At 45.9% G+C, this 19050-nt stretch overlaps 1 protein-coding gene across 9 annotated transcripts in view; it reads left to right on the top strand.

The window, feature by feature from the left end:
- EXOC7 (exocyst complex component 7) overlaps nucleotides 1–19050 on the top strand; it is a 152599-nt gene that overhangs the window by 51122 nt on the left and 82427 nt on the right. For 2 of the 9 annotated variants that reach the window (XM_068263597.1, XM_068263600.1), the window contains exons 6-9: nucleotides 5606–5773; nucleotides 7381–7392; nucleotides 11357–11449; nucleotides 17128–17273. In XM_068263597.1, coding sequence (XP_068119698.1) covers nucleotides 5606–5773; nucleotides 7381–7392; nucleotides 11357–11449; nucleotides 17128–17273 — 419 coding nt within the window. Of the gene's footprint in view, nucleotides 1–5605; nucleotides 5774–7377; nucleotides 7393–11356; nucleotides 11450–12881; nucleotides 12948–17127; nucleotides 17274–19050 lie in introns of all 9 variants that reach the window. The other 7 variants (XM_068263596.1, XM_068263599.1, XM_068263601.1 and 4 more) reach the window with 4 other exon arrangements.

Raw genomic sequence — 19050 nt, 5'->3', positions numbered from 1 at the left:
GGACCCAGCCCAGTTGGGATTACACTCTAAGGGATGTAGGAAAATAGTATATGATTGTTAAGACAAATGGACTTGAGGGTACATTGCTTATGTCGATGCTTCCTGTGATTGTAACAACCCCAGGTTCATCTAAAAGACAAAAGGAGACCAGGAGCTCAGTGGTGCAGAATTGTGTAAGATTCGGAAAAGCAAATTGCTAAGGATGTATATAGTCACGAAGGTGGGTTGCAAATCCTTGCAACCACCGTCAAAGCAGGCAGGAAGATAATTGTCCCCGCTCGGTTTTCCAGGTCTGTAACAGGAACTGGTCGGTCGCACTCAGTGTCCTTTAGGACAAGCTAAAGAACTATCGCCTCTAAAGACGTTATTCAAGACACTTAAAACTGGTGGAGGCGCCCATTGCATAAAAGATGGGCCAATAAACTGTTGATCTTTTAAACAGGTAATCTTACCTGTCTGTAAGATTACCTCTGTTTATGAGATCAACCCCGACGACACCACAAGTAAGTAAGTAAGTCGTGTGATGTCACGCATACCCGTCAGAAGATGGCTCATGGAACGCTCGTCATGTGGGAGACACCGCTGGATTCATCTACCTTCGTCGGTGGTGAGTATTCAGCCTAAAAGTCCTTCTGTAAATGACCTTGTGGGACTCCTACAGTGTCTACTTGTTTTGTGATGGGAAGTAGAAGACTTGTGCTGGACATACACGGCTCAATCTTGCTGCACGACTCTCCCTCTCGATTCCGCAGTCTCTTCCGCTCGTTTTTCTTATCTTTTTCCATTCACTGCTATCTGGGATCGAGCGGGGAAACAATTGGGCCGGAGATCGGACATGTCGGAAATAATCTATCGAGCCATCTTATTGGCTCAAAAACGAGCCGTGTATTCCCAGCATAAGACTTGTATTACACTTTCCTTGCTATTTTTAAAGGGAACCTGAACTGAGTACAATTATTTAAAACAAACACATGATGTAGCTGCAAATGAATCTTACATACTAACCTCACCGTCAGCTCCTCTCAGAAGCTCACCATTTTCTTCTTACAGTGATCCCTTCCAGTTCTGACAATATTTTGTCAGAACTGAAATATACCAGTTGCTGTCAGTTATATATCAGCAGCTGTCAGTTACAACTGAATGTGCAAGGTAATGTCCATGTTCCCTATGGCTCAGGTGGGCAATGTTACAGTGTAACAGTGTGCTGACCAGGAAGCTGTTAAGGGATAATGGCCACTTTTAAAATGGAGGCTGGAGAATTCCACTGATCACAGAGGACAAACAGGACGCAGGAGAGGAGAAAGAGATTGATGAGCAGACTACATGGAAGGTAAGTATGACCTGTGTATGGTTATTTGGACTTATTTTCAGTACAGGTTCTCTTTAAGGGTAAAATGAACCAAAATACCAAGAGATAAATGGCGTCACAGGGTGTGTATTCCAGGTGCTGGAGTGTCTGAGATCTCTCTGCAAAGCTCAGGCTCCAACTGTTGTTCTGTATGTCTGTCATTTGTCTTTTTGCTTGCCTTTCCATAGAGTGCTTTTTTTCTACACGTGATTCTGATTTTTGATGTGAAGTACCCTGAGCAGTAGAAATAAATGAAATCGGTACTTACCTGGGGTTTCCTCCAGCCCACCGTAGGCCGCGAGGTCCCCCGGCGTCCTCTTGGTTTCTCTCCCGGTCACACTGCAGAAATTACTGGCGGCACCAGGGCTGAGTGTCAGCCTGACACTTTCTGAACGGTGATGCTACACGTCATCACACCGGCCGATATGTGTCTTGGCTGGCGTGACAGTCCTGCGCATGCGCGGTCTTCTAACACTGAATCGCATATGTGCAGGACTGTCACGCCGGCTGACGTGATGACATATAGCGGCTGCCAGGACGACGCGTAGCGTCACTGTTCAGGAAGTGTCGGGCCGACATTTGGCCCTGGTGCCGCCGGTAATGAAGTCTGCAGCGTGACCGGGAGAGGAGCCAGGAGGACACTGGGGGACCTCGCAGCCTACGGAGGGCTGGAGGAAACCCCAGATAAGTACCAATTTCATTTATTTTTACTGCTCAGAGTCCCTTTAAGAAGAAAGTCCTGCTTGCTGCATTTTTTTCTGCGTTTTTCTTTTTGTGTTGCTAGCATCTAGTGACAATCACAATTGTCAAAAAGAAGCCTGAGTCTCTTGATAATGGGGGACTGCACTGAACACTAATCGCATCAGTCATGACAACATTTCTTTATTTCTGAACTGTAGTGGTAGCAGTAGAGTATTGTTCCGTGTTAGCCAGCAGTAAAGGCAAGACGTTATGAATTAGGATGATACCATTTATTGGCAAACTTAGAAGAAAAGCGGTGAGCTTTCGGCTATGAAGCCTTCGTCAGACTGATTCCTGTATACTGACAAAGCTTAGAATACAGCTTATATGCACTGGACATTAAAAAGCATTACACTGCAATACAAATCCTTGGATGCCTTTTGATGTTGTAATTAAAGTAGATCTGAACTCTTGCACAGAACAGAAGGAAAACACAGAGAAATGCACCCTGTATGTATTTAGAGAGTTTAGCCTGTCTAATTCCTCCTCATCTGTTACTAATCACAAGTTGTAATCTGATCCTCCCCTGTGTCACCCGACTGCCTATGGCAGATCAGCCCATTTGAAAGCACAGGCTGTAAACAATATGTCTGCTTCAATGAATCGGGAAGTAGAACAGTGTAGATTTATTTTAAAGAGAACCTGTGTAAAAAAAAAAAAAAAAAAAATTGTTTCCCTGGGTGGTACTCGCCTCGGGAGGGGGAAGCCTCAGGGTCCCAATGGGTCTTCCCCCTCCCCTGTAGCTGCAGGCAGTCCAGCGCTGGCTCCCCCGAAGTCTCCCGGAATCCTCCCTCCACAAGCCTGACAAGCACTGATATATTTACCTTTCCTGGCTCCAGCGGGGGGCGCTGTTGTGGCTCTCAGCACGGAGATAGGCGGAAATAGCCGATCTCCGTCGGGTCCGCTCTACTGAGCAGGCGCCGGAAACTTGCAGGAGACTTGCACCTGTGCAGTACAGCGGCCCGACAGAGATCAGCTATTTCCGCCTATCTCCGAGCTGAGAGCCAATACTGCGCCTGCGCTGGGGCCGGGAAGGTAAATATTTACATCCCCGCTGTTCCGGGAGCTTTATTGCCGCCGCCGTTGGACCGAGGAGGACAGGGGAAGCCTCAATAGGATCCGAAGGCTTCCCCCACCCAAGGTGAGTACCCCCCAGGGGAGGTTTTTCTCGTTACAGGTTTTCTTTAAGATTGGGATCAGCTGTAACAAATATTTTTTTGTTTAACCACCCTGGCGTTCTGATTAAATCGCCAGGGTGGCTGCGGGAGGGTTTTTTTTAAATAAAAAAAAAACTATTTCATGCAGCCAACTGAAAGTTGGCTGCATGAAAGCCCACTAGAGGGCGCTCCGGAGGCGATCTTCCGATCGCCTCCGGCGCCCAGAATAAACAAGGAAGGCCGCAATGAGCGGCCTTCCTTGTTTTGCTTATATCGTCGCCATAGCGACGAGCGGAGTGACGTCATCGACGTCAGCCGACGTCCTGACGTCAGCCGCCTCCGATCCAGCCCTTAGCGCTGGCCGGAACTTTTTGTTCCGGCTGCGCAGGGCTCAGGCGGCTGGGGGGACCCTCTTTCGCCGCTGCTCGCGGCGGATCGCCGCAGAGCGGCGGCGATCAGGCAGCACACGCGGCTGGCAAAGTGCCGGCTGCGTGTGCTGCTTTTTATTTGATGTAAATCGGCCCAGCAGGGCCTGAGCGGCAGCCTCCGGCGGTGTTGGACGAGCTGAGCTCGTCCATACCGCTAAGGTGGTTAAAGGGTATTCTGCCGTTGTGTATCTTTTAGAGCAGAGAGAAAGTTCTGCGTTCAGGTCCACTTTAATACACTGACTTTTATTGCAGAACAATGTATCTCCTTTTCAATGTCCAGTGCATATAAGCTGTATTCTAAGCTTTGTCAGTATACAAGAATCAGTCTGATGAAGACTTCATAGCCGAAAGCTCACCGCTTGTCTTCTAAATTAGCCAATAAATGGTATCATCCTGATTCTAAACTTCTTGCTTTTTCTAAAATGGATAAACTGTCCTTCTGCCTGTTCAAAATTGCCATCACTGCCAGCCACTTGTAATTCCCTCAACTACCATATAGGGGTCCATTTCCTTCCCTTGTTTATTCCATGATTTTGCCATGTGTTTCCTTTAAGACTGTATTGTATAGCGCGGCATAATATGTAGGCACTTTATAACTAAAGGGTAATAATAAAATCTTCAAAGCTTTTTAGGTTAGTACTGACAACCAATGCCAATTGTGTGATACAGCATGTTGCTTGAGTATACTGTTAGATATGAGCAAAAACAGGAGGGGGTGAGTGAAAGGGAATCTAAACTGAGAAGGATATGGATTTTTCCTTTTAAAATAATACCAGTTGCCTGACTCTCCTGCTGATCCTGTGTCTCTAATACTTTTAGCCACAGCCCCTGAACAAGCATGGAGATCAGGTGCTCTGACTGAAGTCACTCTGGATTAGCTGCATGCTTGTTTCAGGGTGTGATTCAGCCACTATTGCAGTCACAAAGATCAGCTGGACTGCCAGGCAACTGGTATTGTTTACAGGAAACATCCATATCAATCTCAGTTAAGGTTCCCTTTAAGCAGCCTAATGTTTCTCTTGGATTGAGCATAAATGGTACATGCTAGGCCAGCTTCAGTTAGTAGTGTTGGTTGTACAGCGGTTAAGGTGCTTGCCCACCACACAGTGAGACCTGGGTTCAATTTCTAGCCAATGTGAGTTGGCTTTTATGCTACAAATCCTTAAATGGAACCTAAACTGAGAAGGATATGGATTTTCCTTTTTAAAATACCAGTTGCCTGATTCTCCTGCTGATCCTGTGTCTCTAATGCTTTTAGCCACAGCCCCTCAACAAGCATGCAGATCAGGTGCTCTGACTGAAGTCAGACTGGATTAGCTGCATGCTTGTTTCGGGTGTGTGATTCAGCCACTACTGTATCCAAAGAGATCAGCAGGACTGCCAGGCAACTGGTATTGTTTAAAGGGACTCCGAGCACCTCTCATGGGCATGCCTTTAAGCCAGACGACTTCCAACAAAGTCGTACTATGACCCCTCTGGAGGAGCCTCTTGCAATGGCCATGCGTGTCACTTCCTCTTCCTGCTTCATTCAGTGATGCACTTCTCTAACAGAGAAGACAGGGGTGACCTGGACGTTATAACATAGCCAAGATGGCAGCCGCAGTTTTTAAATTGAACGAAAACTATTTGGTGTAGAACGGCGATTCAGGCATCAAATGAAAGAGGAGAGCACAAGCTACAGAAAGGTATGCATCTTTAGGTACTTTGCAGTACTGGTCGGAGTCTTAAAGGCATACCCATGAGAGATGCTCGGAGTCCCTTTAATAGGAAACATCCATATCCCTCTCAGTTAAGGTTCCCTTTAATTTGGGGGTAATCCTGGTTTTAGTGTGTAACCTGTGCCTTTTTTATTTTATTTTAATTCATGTAATTTCCTTTAGATCTGCAGTATTGTAAATGGCATCACTGACTACTGATCGTTATTTCTCTAGACTTTATGAATGTGTACTACCAGATCCGCTCCAGCCAACTAGACCGATCCATCAAAGGCTTGAAGGAACATTTCAGAAAGAACAGTTCATCCACTGGCATCCCCTATTCTCCTGCTGTGCAAAACAAGAGGAAGGATACCCCGACCAAGAAGCCAGCCAAGAGACCAGGTCAGGCTGGACAATACATGTGTAACTAGTAATGGCATAAGAGTTTCATCCTGTTCCAGAATTCCATCCCCAGTGCTTTCTAAGGCCGGATCCGAGGACGCCGAGCATTGTTCTCGGAGTGAATGGAAGCTTAGCCTTCCTTGTTTTGCAACAGAACCATTGCAGTAAGCAGACTGCTCTTCTGTGTAGTCTGCGATAATCCCGGGCAGGCGGAGGAGATCACCCATTTAGCCTATTGGGGAGCACATATGTCGCAGGCCCATATGCCCCCCCCCCCCCTGCCCCTGCACAAGTGGGAACACTGCCTATATCGCACCTGTACTAGTCTGACGGAACCGACAGGTTTTGGGCCAGTCCATCTCCTCATGGTGGATTCTCAGGGTTTTCTTTATTTTCAATGGCATTTCCTGAACAGCAGCTTAAATGAGAACTGTAGTGAGAAGTATATGGAGGCTGCCATATTTATTTCCATTTAAGCAATACCAGTTGCCTGGCAGCCCTGCTGATCCTCTGCCTCTAATATTTTCAGCCATAGGCCCTGAACAAGCATGCAGCAGATCAGGTGTTTCTGACAATTTTGACAGATCTGACAAGATTAGCTGCATGCTGGTTTCTGGTGTGATTCAGACACGACTACAGCCAAATAGATTAGCAGGGCTGCCAGGCAACTGGTATTGTTTAATAGGAAATAAATATGGCAGCCTCTGTATTCTTCTCAATTACAGTTGTCCTAGAAGAAGCAAGATGAATCCAAACAGTTGATTCAGTATCACTTTTTATGGTAATGCTGCCTGATGTTATAGAAAACCTGTAAACCGGGGGGACATTTTTTTTTATTTCTTTCTTTTTTATACTTACCTGTGGCTTCACCCAGCCCCCTGCAGCCGTCCTGTCCCGCACTGGTACTCAAAGATCCTCCGCTCTCCTGCCGTGACTCACTTATGTTATGTCAGTCGGCGGCCGTGCACGTCCTCACTCGTGTCGCTAGGAGCATCCTGTGCAGTACGAGGTATTTTCGTACATGAACAGGGCCACGCAGGCACAGTGGCAGTTGACTTGTAAGTCTGCGGTGAGGAAAGTGAGCTGCAGCGGGGGACCGGAGGATCTTTGAGTGCCGGCGCTGGACAGGACGGCTGCAGGGGGCTGGGAGAAGCCCAGGTATGTGTAAACTTTTTTTTTTTTTTTTTTTCTGTTTACAGGTTTCCTTTAAAGAGAACCTAAACTGAGAGGGATATGGATGTTTACTCTTAAACAATACCAGTTGCCTGGCAGGCCAGCTGATCTATTTGGCTGCAGTAGTGGCTGAATCACACACCTGAAACAAGCATGCAGCTAATCCAGTCTGACTTCAGTCAGAGCACCTGATCTGCATGCTTGTTCAGGGGCTGTGGCTGAAAGGATTAGAGACACAGGATCAGCAGGAGAGTCAGGCAACTGGTATTATTTTACAAGGACAAATCCACATCCTTCTCAGTTTAGGTTCCCTTTAACCACACTGCCAATTTTTAAAGTGGGCATCGCAATATACAGAATATACAGAAGTTCCGTCCCTGTGTAGGAGAAACTGACACGGCTCTCTCTTTCTTGTATGTCCCGATGACCAGCAGTCTTCATGCCAGGTAAAAAAAGCCAGTAAATGAATTGCTATTTTCAGAGCTGGCATTAACTCGATACACGCTTCACCTATGGAGCTGTGCGCTGCCTCTTCTAACACCCCAGAACATGGAATATTGCTTCAAGCCATCTTTCCTTGCATTAACAAGTCATTAATTTCAGTGTTGTTGCTTCCAGCTATATCCTTTTATTGGATAAGGGCACCGTCCAGGCTGAGCCCCCTAAATGGGCCCTTTATGACCCCTCCCCCTGTGTGACCCCCGCTTCCTACTGTGCAGTGCTGATATGCAATGGAACAAGCGGTACCTCCTCACAGTAACTGAGGGGATGATTACCCTGCTGCTGCTGAGGTCTGGAGGGTCATAAAGAAATTGCATCAGGGCTGTGGAGGTGGATTTGGAGCTATTTTTGGGTACTTGGAGTTGGTTTTGTACCCACTCCATAGCCCTGCATAGTCCTGCATAGCCCTGCAAGGGCTGCGGAGTCGCAGCAATTTTGGGTACCTAGAGTCTGGTTTGTACCCACTCCATAGTCCTGCATAGTCCTGCAAGGACTGCGGAGTCGGAGCAGTTTTGGGTACCTGGAGTCGGGTTTGTACCCACTCCATAGCCCTGCATAGTCCTGCAAGGGCTGCGGAGTCGGAGCAGTTTTGGGTACCTGGAGTCGGGTTTGTACCCACTCCATAGCCCTGCATAGTCCTGCAAGGGCTGCGGAGTCGCAGCAATTTTGGGTACCTAGAGTCTGGTTTGTACCCACTCCATAGTCCTGCATAGTCCTGCAAGGGCTGCGGAGTCGCAGCAATTTTGGGTACCTAGAGTCTGGTTTGTACCCACTCCATAGTCCTGCATAGTCCTGCAAGGGCTGCGGAGTCGGAGCAGTTTTGGGTACCTGGAGTCAGGTTTGTACCCACTCCATAGCCCTGCATAGTCCTGCAAGGGCTGCGGAGTCGGAGCAGTTTTGGGTACCTGGAGTCGGGTTTGTACCCACTCCATAGCCCTGCATAGTCCTGCAAGGGCTGCGGAGTCGGAGCAGTTTTGGGTACCTGGAGTCGGGTTTGTACCCACTCCATAGCCCTGCATAGTCCTGCAAGGGCTGCGGAGTCGGAGCAGTTTTGGGTACCTGGAGTCGGGTTTGTACCCACTCCATAGCCCTGCATAGTCCTGCAAGGGCTGCGGAGTCGGAGCAGTTTTGGGTACCTGGAGTCGGGTTTGTACCCACTCCATAGCCCTGCATAGTCCTGCATAGTCCTGCAAGGGCTGCGGAGTCGGAGCAGTTTTAGGTACCTGGAGTTGGAGGTTTGGTACTCTTCGGAGTTGGATGATTTTTGTACTCCACAGCCCTGCATTACATACAGCATGTGCCTGTCATAGGACATGATAGCAGCTCACGTGTGTTTCCTGCCAGTCCATTGTTCTCATATTCTTACATGTCACTGTTTTGTGTACTTTGCTGTGTTATTTAATAAGCTTTGATGTAACATGATGATGCTTTTTTGTCAGCCTGCAGCCAGCAGAGTTTGCAGCCTTTCCGTGTGTCCCGGTTAGCGGCTGAGAGATGAGCTTCTCTCTATCTTCCTTGCTTTAACAAGCGCTTGGCTGGGTCTCTGCTGCCTTCTCAGTAACTTTGGGTGTATTTTCTGCACACAGCATGCTGTCTCTCTTTAGGATGTTTATAAAACAGCTATGCTAACTTGTCAAACGAAAATGTATTTTAAACTTCGGTCAAGTTGATCAGTAACTGTTTTTTGAACATATAAATGCAGCTTTCATTTAAGGTGACGCAACAAGACAAACTATTAACGCTAGCAATCTGGTTTTCCCTCCATGCCTCTAATATACAGATTGCTTTGGCTGTTACGTTTGTTGCAGAGGTTTCCAATGTTTGTGGTGTACCTCTATGTCAGCCTGTTACCAATATTGTCTCCTTGTGTCTCCTCTCATTGAATGAATATAATGTAAAAACAATTTTGGAGTTCAATGTTGACCTGAACAAATGGTACTCCCACTCCAACTCTTGTCCAAAACTTAAAGAGGAACCCAGTGTGGAACTTCATCCTAATCAATAGACGATACCCCCCTTCCCACAATAAATCTTTACCTATCTTTGAATAGATCATCAGGGGCCATCGTATGGCTGATAATGATTGGAACCCCTCCCACAGAGTGAAGTCAGGGCCATGGCTCTCAGTTTCTGGCTTTGAACCACATTGCATTGTGGGAAATAACAGCTGCCAAGAAAGCAGTATTTCCCTTCCTGTATGTAGAGCTCTTAGCAGCAAACATTCTGCTGAGATCACCTGGCAGGACTAAAGTTGGTCACCTATGATACATTTCCAGGATTAGGAAAATCTTACAGTGGGAAAACACTAACTAAATAATTTACAAATCAATATTGTAAACAAATAATCAATGTTATTCATTAGGTTATTTTCGCCACAGGTTCTCTTTAAGGAATCTGTAATTTTAGCAGTACTTGGCTTCTGTTAGTTTACTAACCAAAGCTACAAACATCAGGTGTCCTTTACTCAATTGCTACCGTCACAGTTTAGTATATGTACTTGCAAAAGCTGACCTTATTTATGGTTAATTAAAGAGGGACTTGACCAAGAAAATAGTAGTAGGGAAAAAAAATCAATACATAGCAAAGTAAAAAATAGATGAGATCAATAAATGATTGATAGTCGCCTTGTAACTAGTTCATATTGTTTGATCCCCAATGAGCCTGCAGGCCATCCTCTTTACTACTCAATCCACAGTAGAGTCGGCACCACCAATATGTATTGAAGCTCTTTTATTTCTTCATAAACTAGGTTAAAAGGTCATCTGTAGCAGCTGCTACTGTAGATTGCTTATTGGAGTACTGGAGTGCGGAGTACTGAGTCTGGGCACACCAAGTTTTCCCTTCCTGAGTGCTTGCTTAAAGAGACACTGAAGCGAGAAAAAAATATGATATAGTGAATTGGTTGTGTACTATGAATAATTACTAGAAGATTAGCAGCAAAGAAAATATTCTCATACTTTTATTTTCAGGTATATAGTGTTTTTTCTAACATTGCATCATTCTATAATATGTGCAGATTACACAACACACAGCATTCAAAATGATTCTTTCAGAGCAGTCTGTGAAGTAATGACCTCTTCTCTAGCAGAGAAAAAGTAAACAGTTCACTTACAGTTGAGATAATAAGTCAGATAACAGCCCTCTCCACGACTAACTTAGTCGGAGAGCTTAATGGCTTGTTTGCATAGAGATAACAACTGGAGTTTCTCAACTCTTCCTGTACTGGAAACAATTAGACTGATGTATCTGATCTTAATGTTTTATTTCTTAGCTGTGCTACACATACAAATCATAATATCATCATTTTTTTTCGCTTCAGTGTCTCTTTAACACTAGAAACATCCTCTTTACTACTGGCAGACCAAGAAAAAGCTAGACCGCATTAACTGCCATTACCTATAAGCACACCCATTAACAATTATAGATCTACATATGCACAGAAGGAAATACTGATTCCTTGGCAGTTGAAAACACCTGTTATTTCCTACAATGCAACGAGGCTCACAGACAGGAAACTGTCATGACTATGGCCATGACATCACACTGTGGGAGGAGTTTCACTACAGTATGAGCCACACAGATCCCCTTGATTATCTATTCGAGAAAAGGTAAAGTTTTCTCCTGGGAAAGGGGGGATCAGCTGCTGATTGGGAGGAAGTTTAATAAATGGGTTTCATAACGAGAATTCTTGTTCATTTGACAGCCTGCTGTGTAACTCGGTGATATGAAATGCTTCTGAAATACTTTACTAAATGAGCTTTACCATATGGTGACCGCCTGTCTTCTCTGAGCTTCTGCTCGGTGCTCCTTTACCTCCAGTTTGGTGTTTGGCCTCTTCCTGCTCATTCTCCAAGATGTTTTTTCTCCTCTCTTGCTCTCCTCTTTTTCTTGCTCTCTTCTTGGTGACAGGAACTATCCGCAAGGCTCAGAATCTTCTTAAACAGTACTCGCAGCACGGGCTCGATGGGAAAAAGGGAGGCTCCAGCCTTGGAGTCCTTGAAGGTAATTTCACAATTCTTCGGTGCTGATTGGGATTGTAGCTTTTACTGTATCTCAGATTTTAATCTGGTGGTGGGTATGAAAAGCAGGCTACATTCTTTTGAAATTGGATCCTATTTGCTTTCACAAGGAATAAAAATGCATTCCTGCTTCAAGAAAGATGTTAAGTTCCCCAGGATACTTAAAGCGGATCGGAGATGAAAAACTAAATATAACAAGTGACTTGTCTATATATCTTATCTAAAGTTTAGATAGTTTACACAGCAAATCTAGCTGCAAACAGCTTCAACAGTATATTAATATTTTTTCCTGTGATACAATGGGAGCAGACATGTTTTCTGCTTGTCACTATTACACAATTACACGCACAGGCAAGCTTATCTGTATCTAGGCATGCTAATCTGCATATTCTGTGAAAACTCCACTCTTATCTCCTCCATAAGGGCTGGTTCAGACGGACGTCTGCGTAGCGTCGCGTCTGGGGGCGTTGCGGCGGCTGCGCGGTCAGGCTTTCAGTAGCCTTCGACCGCGTCGTGACGCGGTCGCCTTTTTTTTTTTTTTTTTTCCCCGTAGGGGAACATTAGCTGTCGCGGTTGGCCGCTCCCTGGAAGCTACATGTTGCTTCCAGGGCCAGCCCGAACGCTCGCGAAAATCGGGACCCGAACGCCGCGTTCGGGTAAAAGCGCGCAAAAGCTCGGTGTAAACGCTCCCATTCACTTGAATGGGAGCGTTTACCGCAACGGTCCGAACGCTTGCGGTAAACGCTCCGCAAGCGTCCGTCTGAACCAGCCCTTACTCAGGCAACTGATCTGTATCTGCACTGCAGCTCTCAGATTGTGAAAACTCTGCCTCTGAAATCTATAGCTAGTAACACCTTTTTCACCTGCCCAGACTGAAATCCCACAATCCCTTGCAAGCGCCAAGGCACTCTGGAGAAGCTGTGGGTGTGGCTGGTTTAGTTTATAGGAAATTAGGGTATTAAAACAAAACAAAACAAGTATTTGGCTTGAGGAATGCCCTATAAACTATATGTAAGGAACACAATTATGCAAGGAGTAAAAGTTTATCTCGGATCCACTTTAATAGCATGAAATACAATTCATTGGGCATTGTGAGCAATATTTACACATGTCCGCCAGCAGGGGGCACAGAAGCATGTAGCCTGTATGTGTCCGCCAGCAGGGGGCACAGAAGCATGTAGCCTGTATGTGTCCGCCAGCAGGGGGCACAGAAGCATGTAGCCTGTATGTGTCCGCCAGCAGGGGGCACAGAAGCATGTAGCCTGTATGGTTCTGTAAAGGAATCTGGTGTTATAATAATACCCGGTGCTGCATCATCACCCCTTCCTATGTGGACACCGGACTGCTGCTCTGTGTGGCACAGGCCTTCCTATGATGTATTGGATAAAAGTATCCCTACCCTCCACACTGATTAGGTTATGAACAAGATGCACGTGGCCGATACCACGGAGAGGCACTCGCAGAAAAACTTGGCACATCAGGTGAGTACTCTTCTACTTAGTTTGTGGAGGTTCCCTTGGCTACATAGTGTACAATGAAGCCTAGAAGCAGTGATTGTTACCGAGGTCAAGTCAGTATAGAGGGAGCAGAACCTGATCAAGAGTTTACTGTATATGATGGACTGCTTACTTCGGTCAATTAGTCAATCTCTTGACCTCTTCACTCCCTTCTTACACTCCCTCTTTGCTCCTTTTCTCTCCCCTCCCTTCCTTCCTCCATCCTCCCTCCATCCATCCTCCCTCCATCCTCCCTCCCTCCCTCCATCCTCCCTCCATCCATCCTCCCTCCATCCTCCCTCCCTCCCTCCCTTCCTCCATCCATCCTCCCTCCATCCATCCATCCTCCCTCCATCCTCCCTTCTCCCTCCCTCCCTTCATCCCTCTCCTCCGTCCTCCCTCCTCCATCCATCCATCCTCCCTTCTGCATCCTCCTTCTCCCTCCTCTTCACTTTAACTGTTTTCTTTCTCTCTCTCTCTCTCTTCTCATGTACTCTTCTAACTCTATAGGATGTGAAGTGCAGCTTAGATAAAGCAGACTCCTAGCACTGTTCTCCATCTTCTGTTGTGTGAAATCATCTTAAATAGTGGTTGATGCACTTAAAGAGAACCTGAGGTGGGGATATGGGGTGCAGATGGGACACAGGGGCACGTTCTCTGCCTCATGACCTGGCCCTGTGTCCCCAACCGCTGCTCTCTGCCCCCCCCCCACCGCCGCGCTATACCTCCTCCCCCCCCCACCCCCCCGAGTTTAGCAACAAGATTTGTTGCTAGCTCGGAGGTAAACAGAGAGGAGAGGAATTCCCCATTGGGCAGCTGTCTCTCCCTGGCCACGCCTGCTGCCCCTCCCCCGCCTACCTGCACCCTATCAGAGACACACAGACTCTCCGTGCAACTACATGACCCAGAGGTCAGGCAAGTGAAAGTGGGCTACTGCAGCCCACGGGAGCGGCGGTTTTTGCGGCTATCTGATCCGCTCAGCCCCAGGTCAGGTAGCCTATTTTTTTTATTTTTTTAAACCCACCTCAGACTCTCTTTCAGTGTGGAAATACTGCTGTGCGCAGTCAGCGCATGGCGCGATTAGCGTTACTAAGGGCAGCGTTACCGTTACTAAGGGCAGCTTTACCGTTACTAAGGGCAGCACTGTACCAGGAGTGACTCTATTAGCATGACCCGTGGTACTCTCATAGTGCCAGTGTTGCTACAGTAACGTGTGTTACTAATAGTAGTAACGTGCATTACCGTAGAAACCATCACACGTGGGTTTTGCTTATAGTGTAACCCGCGGTACAGTGTTGCCGTAGTAACGGTAATATTGCCATGCGCTGTCTGTGCGCAGCAATATTACTGCACTTTAGTCCATTAGCCCCGCAGTCCAGGATATCAGGAATGTGTCGCTGCTGTTTTATTCCACAATCTACACTTTTGACCTTCTGTTGATCTGTCTGCTGCTCCTCAGTCAGCACAAAGCTCTATTTCTTTGCCCACCATTCTTTGTTTTTTTTTTATTCTCATCTCCTTTCTTTTTATAGCCCTTTTTCCTTTTGAAATTCACTCTCTACTGTGTTCCCTCTTAATATCCTGTTATAAATTATTTTTATGTTTATGGTGATTATATTTAAATATTCAACGCAAATGAAAGCCCAGAACACAAGTTTGCTAAATTGTAATATGTCTTCCATTAAAGTTTTAACTGGCTCTACACCAGGCATGGGCAAACTCAGCCGTCCAGCTGTTACGGAACTACAAGTCCCACAATGCATTTGCCTTTCCTTTATGAGTCATGACTGTGGCTGTCAGACTCCTGCAATGCATTGTGGGACTTGTAGTTCCTTAACAGCTGGAGGGCCAAGTTTGCCCATGCCTGCTCTACACATACATACCCTAAATGTGTAACCATTGTTTCATGTGTAACCTTGCTTTTTATTGAATTGGAACCTTGCTGAATCTTTGGCAAACGATTCAAGGCGGGCCTCTGTGGAAATGGGGACTGAAGAACTTTTTCTGGTTCCATTACCCACTCTATTTGTTGAGGGGGGGGGGGGGGGGCGCAGAGTCGGGGCATAAATCCCCCAGTATCCTTTGCGCCCATGGCTAGAATTTTTGTTTTGCCAGGTCCCGATTGCAGACAGGGGGACGGGGATTTCAAGCCCATATGTACAATACAGACCCTGGGGGTGAGAAAATCATACTTTGTGTGTGATTTTATATATCTTGGCAACTTATTAGGTTTAAAGCAAACTGTAATTTATAATTTCGGTACTCTTTAACTAATTCTGGGTACTCTTACCTGGATTACCTGAAATAAACTGGTGCCTTTCTTTGATAAATCCAGCATTTTGTTTAACAGTAACCATAAAAATTAAAAAAAAATGATAAAAACTGCCTTGTGTGCTGATTTAGTAATTATGGAATTCTCTTTCTGTGGGGCTTTCAGTGGCATTCCTCCTCGGTGGGCTTACCTCCGGAAAGCAGACTCATCATACTGTCTGAATTAATCAGGCAATAAGATGGGGGACAAACAGTAGCTCGTCAGTAGCACGAATAGCGCCTCTGTGACAGATGCTATTTATGCTACTGACGAGCTACTGTTTGTCCCCTGTCACAGAGGTGCTATTCGTGCTACTGACGAGCTACTGTTTGTCCCCTGTCACAGAGGTGCTATTCGTGCTACTGACGAGCTACTGTTTGTCCCCTGTCACAGAGGTGCTATTCGTGCTACTGACGAGCTACTGTTTGTCCCCTGTCACAGAGGTGCTATTCGTGCTACTGACGAGCTACTGTTTGTCCCCTGTCAGAGAGGTGCTATTCGTGCTACTGACGAGCTACTGTTTGTCCCCTGTCACAGAGGTGCTATTCGTGCTACTGACGAGCTACTGTTTGTCCCCTGTCAGAGAGGTGCTATTCGTGCTACTGACGAGTACGGTTTGTCCCCATGTCACAGAGGTGCTATTCGTGCTACTGACGAGCTACTGTTTGTCCCCTGTCACAGAGGTGCTATTCGTACTACTGACGAGCTACGGTTTGTCCCCTGTCACAGAGGTGCTATTCGTGCTACTGACGAGCTACTGTTTGTCCCCTGTCACAGAGGTGCTATTCATGCTACTGACGAGCTACTGTTTGTCCCCTGTCACAGAGGTGCTATTCGTGCTACTGACGAGCTACTGTTTGTCCCCTGTCACAGAGGTGCTATTCATGCTACTGACGAGCTACTGTTTGTCCCCTGTCACAGAGGTGCTATTCGTGCTACTGACGAGCTACTGTTTGTCCCCTGTCACAGAGGTGCTATTCGTGCTACTGACGAGCTACTGTTTGTCCCCTGTCACAGAGGTGCTATTCGTGCTACTGACGAGCTACTGTTTGTCCCCTGTCACAAAGGTGCTATTCGTGCTACTGACGAGCTACTGTTTGTCCCCTGTAACAAAGGTGCTATTCATGCTACTGACGAGCTACTGTTTGTCCCCTGTCACAGAGGTGCTATTCGTGCTACTGACGAGCTACTGTTTGTCCCCTGTCACAGAGGTGCTATTTGTACTACTGACGAGCTACTGTTTGTCCCCTGTCACAGAGGTGCTATTCATGCTACTGACGAGCTACTGTTTGTCCCCTATCTTATTGCCTGATGAAGTGGGCTGTGCCTGAGAAATGCGTTACATCTGTTGGGGTACCAATAATACATTTATTGGTTTAATTCAGACAGTATTTTGAGTCTGCTTTCCGGAGGTAAGCCCACCACTGCCACCCAGCAAATTTTAAAAATTGTATTACCTTTTATCCTGCTGGCGCCTCTGTTCTCTTACAATAATACTGTGTCCACCCCTGGTGGAGGGGTGACCTACCCCTACTTTCCTGATCTACAGAGAGCGACATCTTAACCCTGAGTGAGGACAGGTCTAATCTCCTCACCTGCATCTACAGTGGTTGCCTAAGAGGTTACCCATGTTTGTGAGTATATTCATCTCACACTTACATTTATCCACGGTTTCCAATACACACTACACTATATTGGGCTCTCGGTCTTTCTTATTTATTCCATATCATGCAGTAGTAATCACCTGAACAAGATGAAACATTTGAAGTGAACACGGCTTCATTCCATTGCAGATCTGGTTTAGTGATCCACCACAATGTAACGTTTTTACCACCTGGCTGTTTTGTGATTTAGGAAAGGAAGATGTCCTCGACCTTGAGATTGACACCTATGTATTCTGCATAAGTGCTTTTGTACGCCTTGCACAGAGTGAATACCAGCTGCTTATGGAGATCATCCCTGAACACCATCAGAAGAAGACCTTTGACTCTCTTATCCAGGTTTGTTAGTACAATGGAAGGAGAGCTGCTACCAGGGATTGCCACTGAGAAAGAAATCATTCCAAATGAATGCAGGATTATGTATGCAAATTTATGCAGCCTGGAAATAGGCCAATCAAATCCTGCTGAGGTTCCACTGGTCTATTTTCTAGCTGCATACGGTTGCATAATTCTGCATCAACTTAGAATTATTTACATCTCGTTAACGTTCCCTACCTGCCACTATTGGCTTAGAAAAGATTCTGGTCATGTTGCATGAGATTTTTATGCTAGGTACACACAATACAATTTTCTGGCAGATTTACCTGCCAGATCATTATTTTCCAACATGTCCGATCTGAATTTTGATCACTTATCTGATTTGTTTCCGTTCACGTTTATGGAAATCGATCAGAAAAATCGATCGAACTTCACATCGGACATGTTGGAAAAAATCGATCTGGCAGGTAAATCTGCCAGAAAATAGTATCGTGTGTACCTAGCATAAAAGGGAGCCTGAAGAGAGATGCACATGGAGGCTGCCATATTTATTTTGTAGTTGTCTGGCCACACGCTTGTTTCAGGTGTGCAATTCAATCTAGTCAGACTTAAGTCAGAACATCTGACGTTGTCTGTGGCTAAAAGTATTACACGAAGAGGTTCAGCAGGACAGTAGGGATGATCAATGACATGCAAATACTTCTGAAATTATGCAAATTTGTATGCAAATATATGCAACTTGAAAAAGGATCCATCCATTTAAACCTGGTGTTAATTTGATTGGTCCATTTTCAAACTGCATTCATTTGCATAAAAATTTGCATCAGCTTGGAAGAATTTGCATATGTTTGATCATCACTACAGGACAGTCAGATAATTTGCATTGCTGAAAAGTAAATAAACACGTCTGCCACATCCCTCTCCCTTCTGCTTCCCTTTTATGTAATTTATTTCCACAACAGAGACGATAAAACTGCATAGTGTGGATCAGCACAGTGATTGCGAAGGAGGCCCGGGGTCAGAAAGCGCCCCATGTCATCACCTTACGTTTGTTTCACAGGTTGGTACTGTACCGCCTGGAGGGGGTGGGTTATCCTCTGCCTGCTACTGTCTTACATAGATGGTTGTTTTTGTTCCTACCTAAGTTGTATTTAAATCTCTATGATGTGCCCCAAAATTCTCACTTGCACTGAGTGGATCCATGCCAAGCTCTGGGCAGCCACACCCTACATCGAAAAATCTGACTTGGCACTTTTTTTTTTTTTCAAAATGTTTTATTCATTTTCCACTTTAAACCAACTTTGACAAATAGGATGTTTCAACAAGAAAGGTTAGCAGTTACAGCAGTTCTCACCCTTCCCTCCTATCTCCCCCCCACCCTTTCCCCTTAACCCCCCCCCCTCACTTTTACCCTCCCCTCCCACCCTTTTGATCACTCCATGCTCACGAATGTCCCAAGTCGTTGAATCCAATTCCTTGGCTTGTTTCTCAAATTATATGGTCCACTCTAGATGTCATCAGCCATTACTACTTTCAGTCGCCCCAGAGATCCTGTTATGTCTGCATTTGCGTACCATGAAGTCTATTTGAAAGGGGTGACTAGCTGTTGTAGCTCCGGCGCTGACAAGGTGGCTAGAAGAAATGGCTTCCATCTGGAGAAGAACTTCTTTGTTCCTTTCTCCTTGTTCATGCTGGCATCCAGTTTTTCCATTTGCATTAGGTGACTCATTTCTTCCTGTACATCCCAAAGTGATGGAGCTGAGGAATAAATCCATTTGTTATATATAGATTTCCTGGC

Source organism: Hyperolius riggenbachi, chromosome 12 (genome assembly GCF_040937935.1).
Source record: "Hyperolius riggenbachi isolate aHypRig1 chromosome 12, aHypRig1.pri, whole genome shotgun sequence".
Taxonomy (NCBI): Eukaryota; Metazoa; Chordata; class Amphibia; order Anura; family Hyperoliidae; genus Hyperolius; species Hyperolius riggenbachi.
Note: the sequence above shows the minus strand (reverse complement) of the source record. Positions and strands in the feature narration are given on the sequence as shown.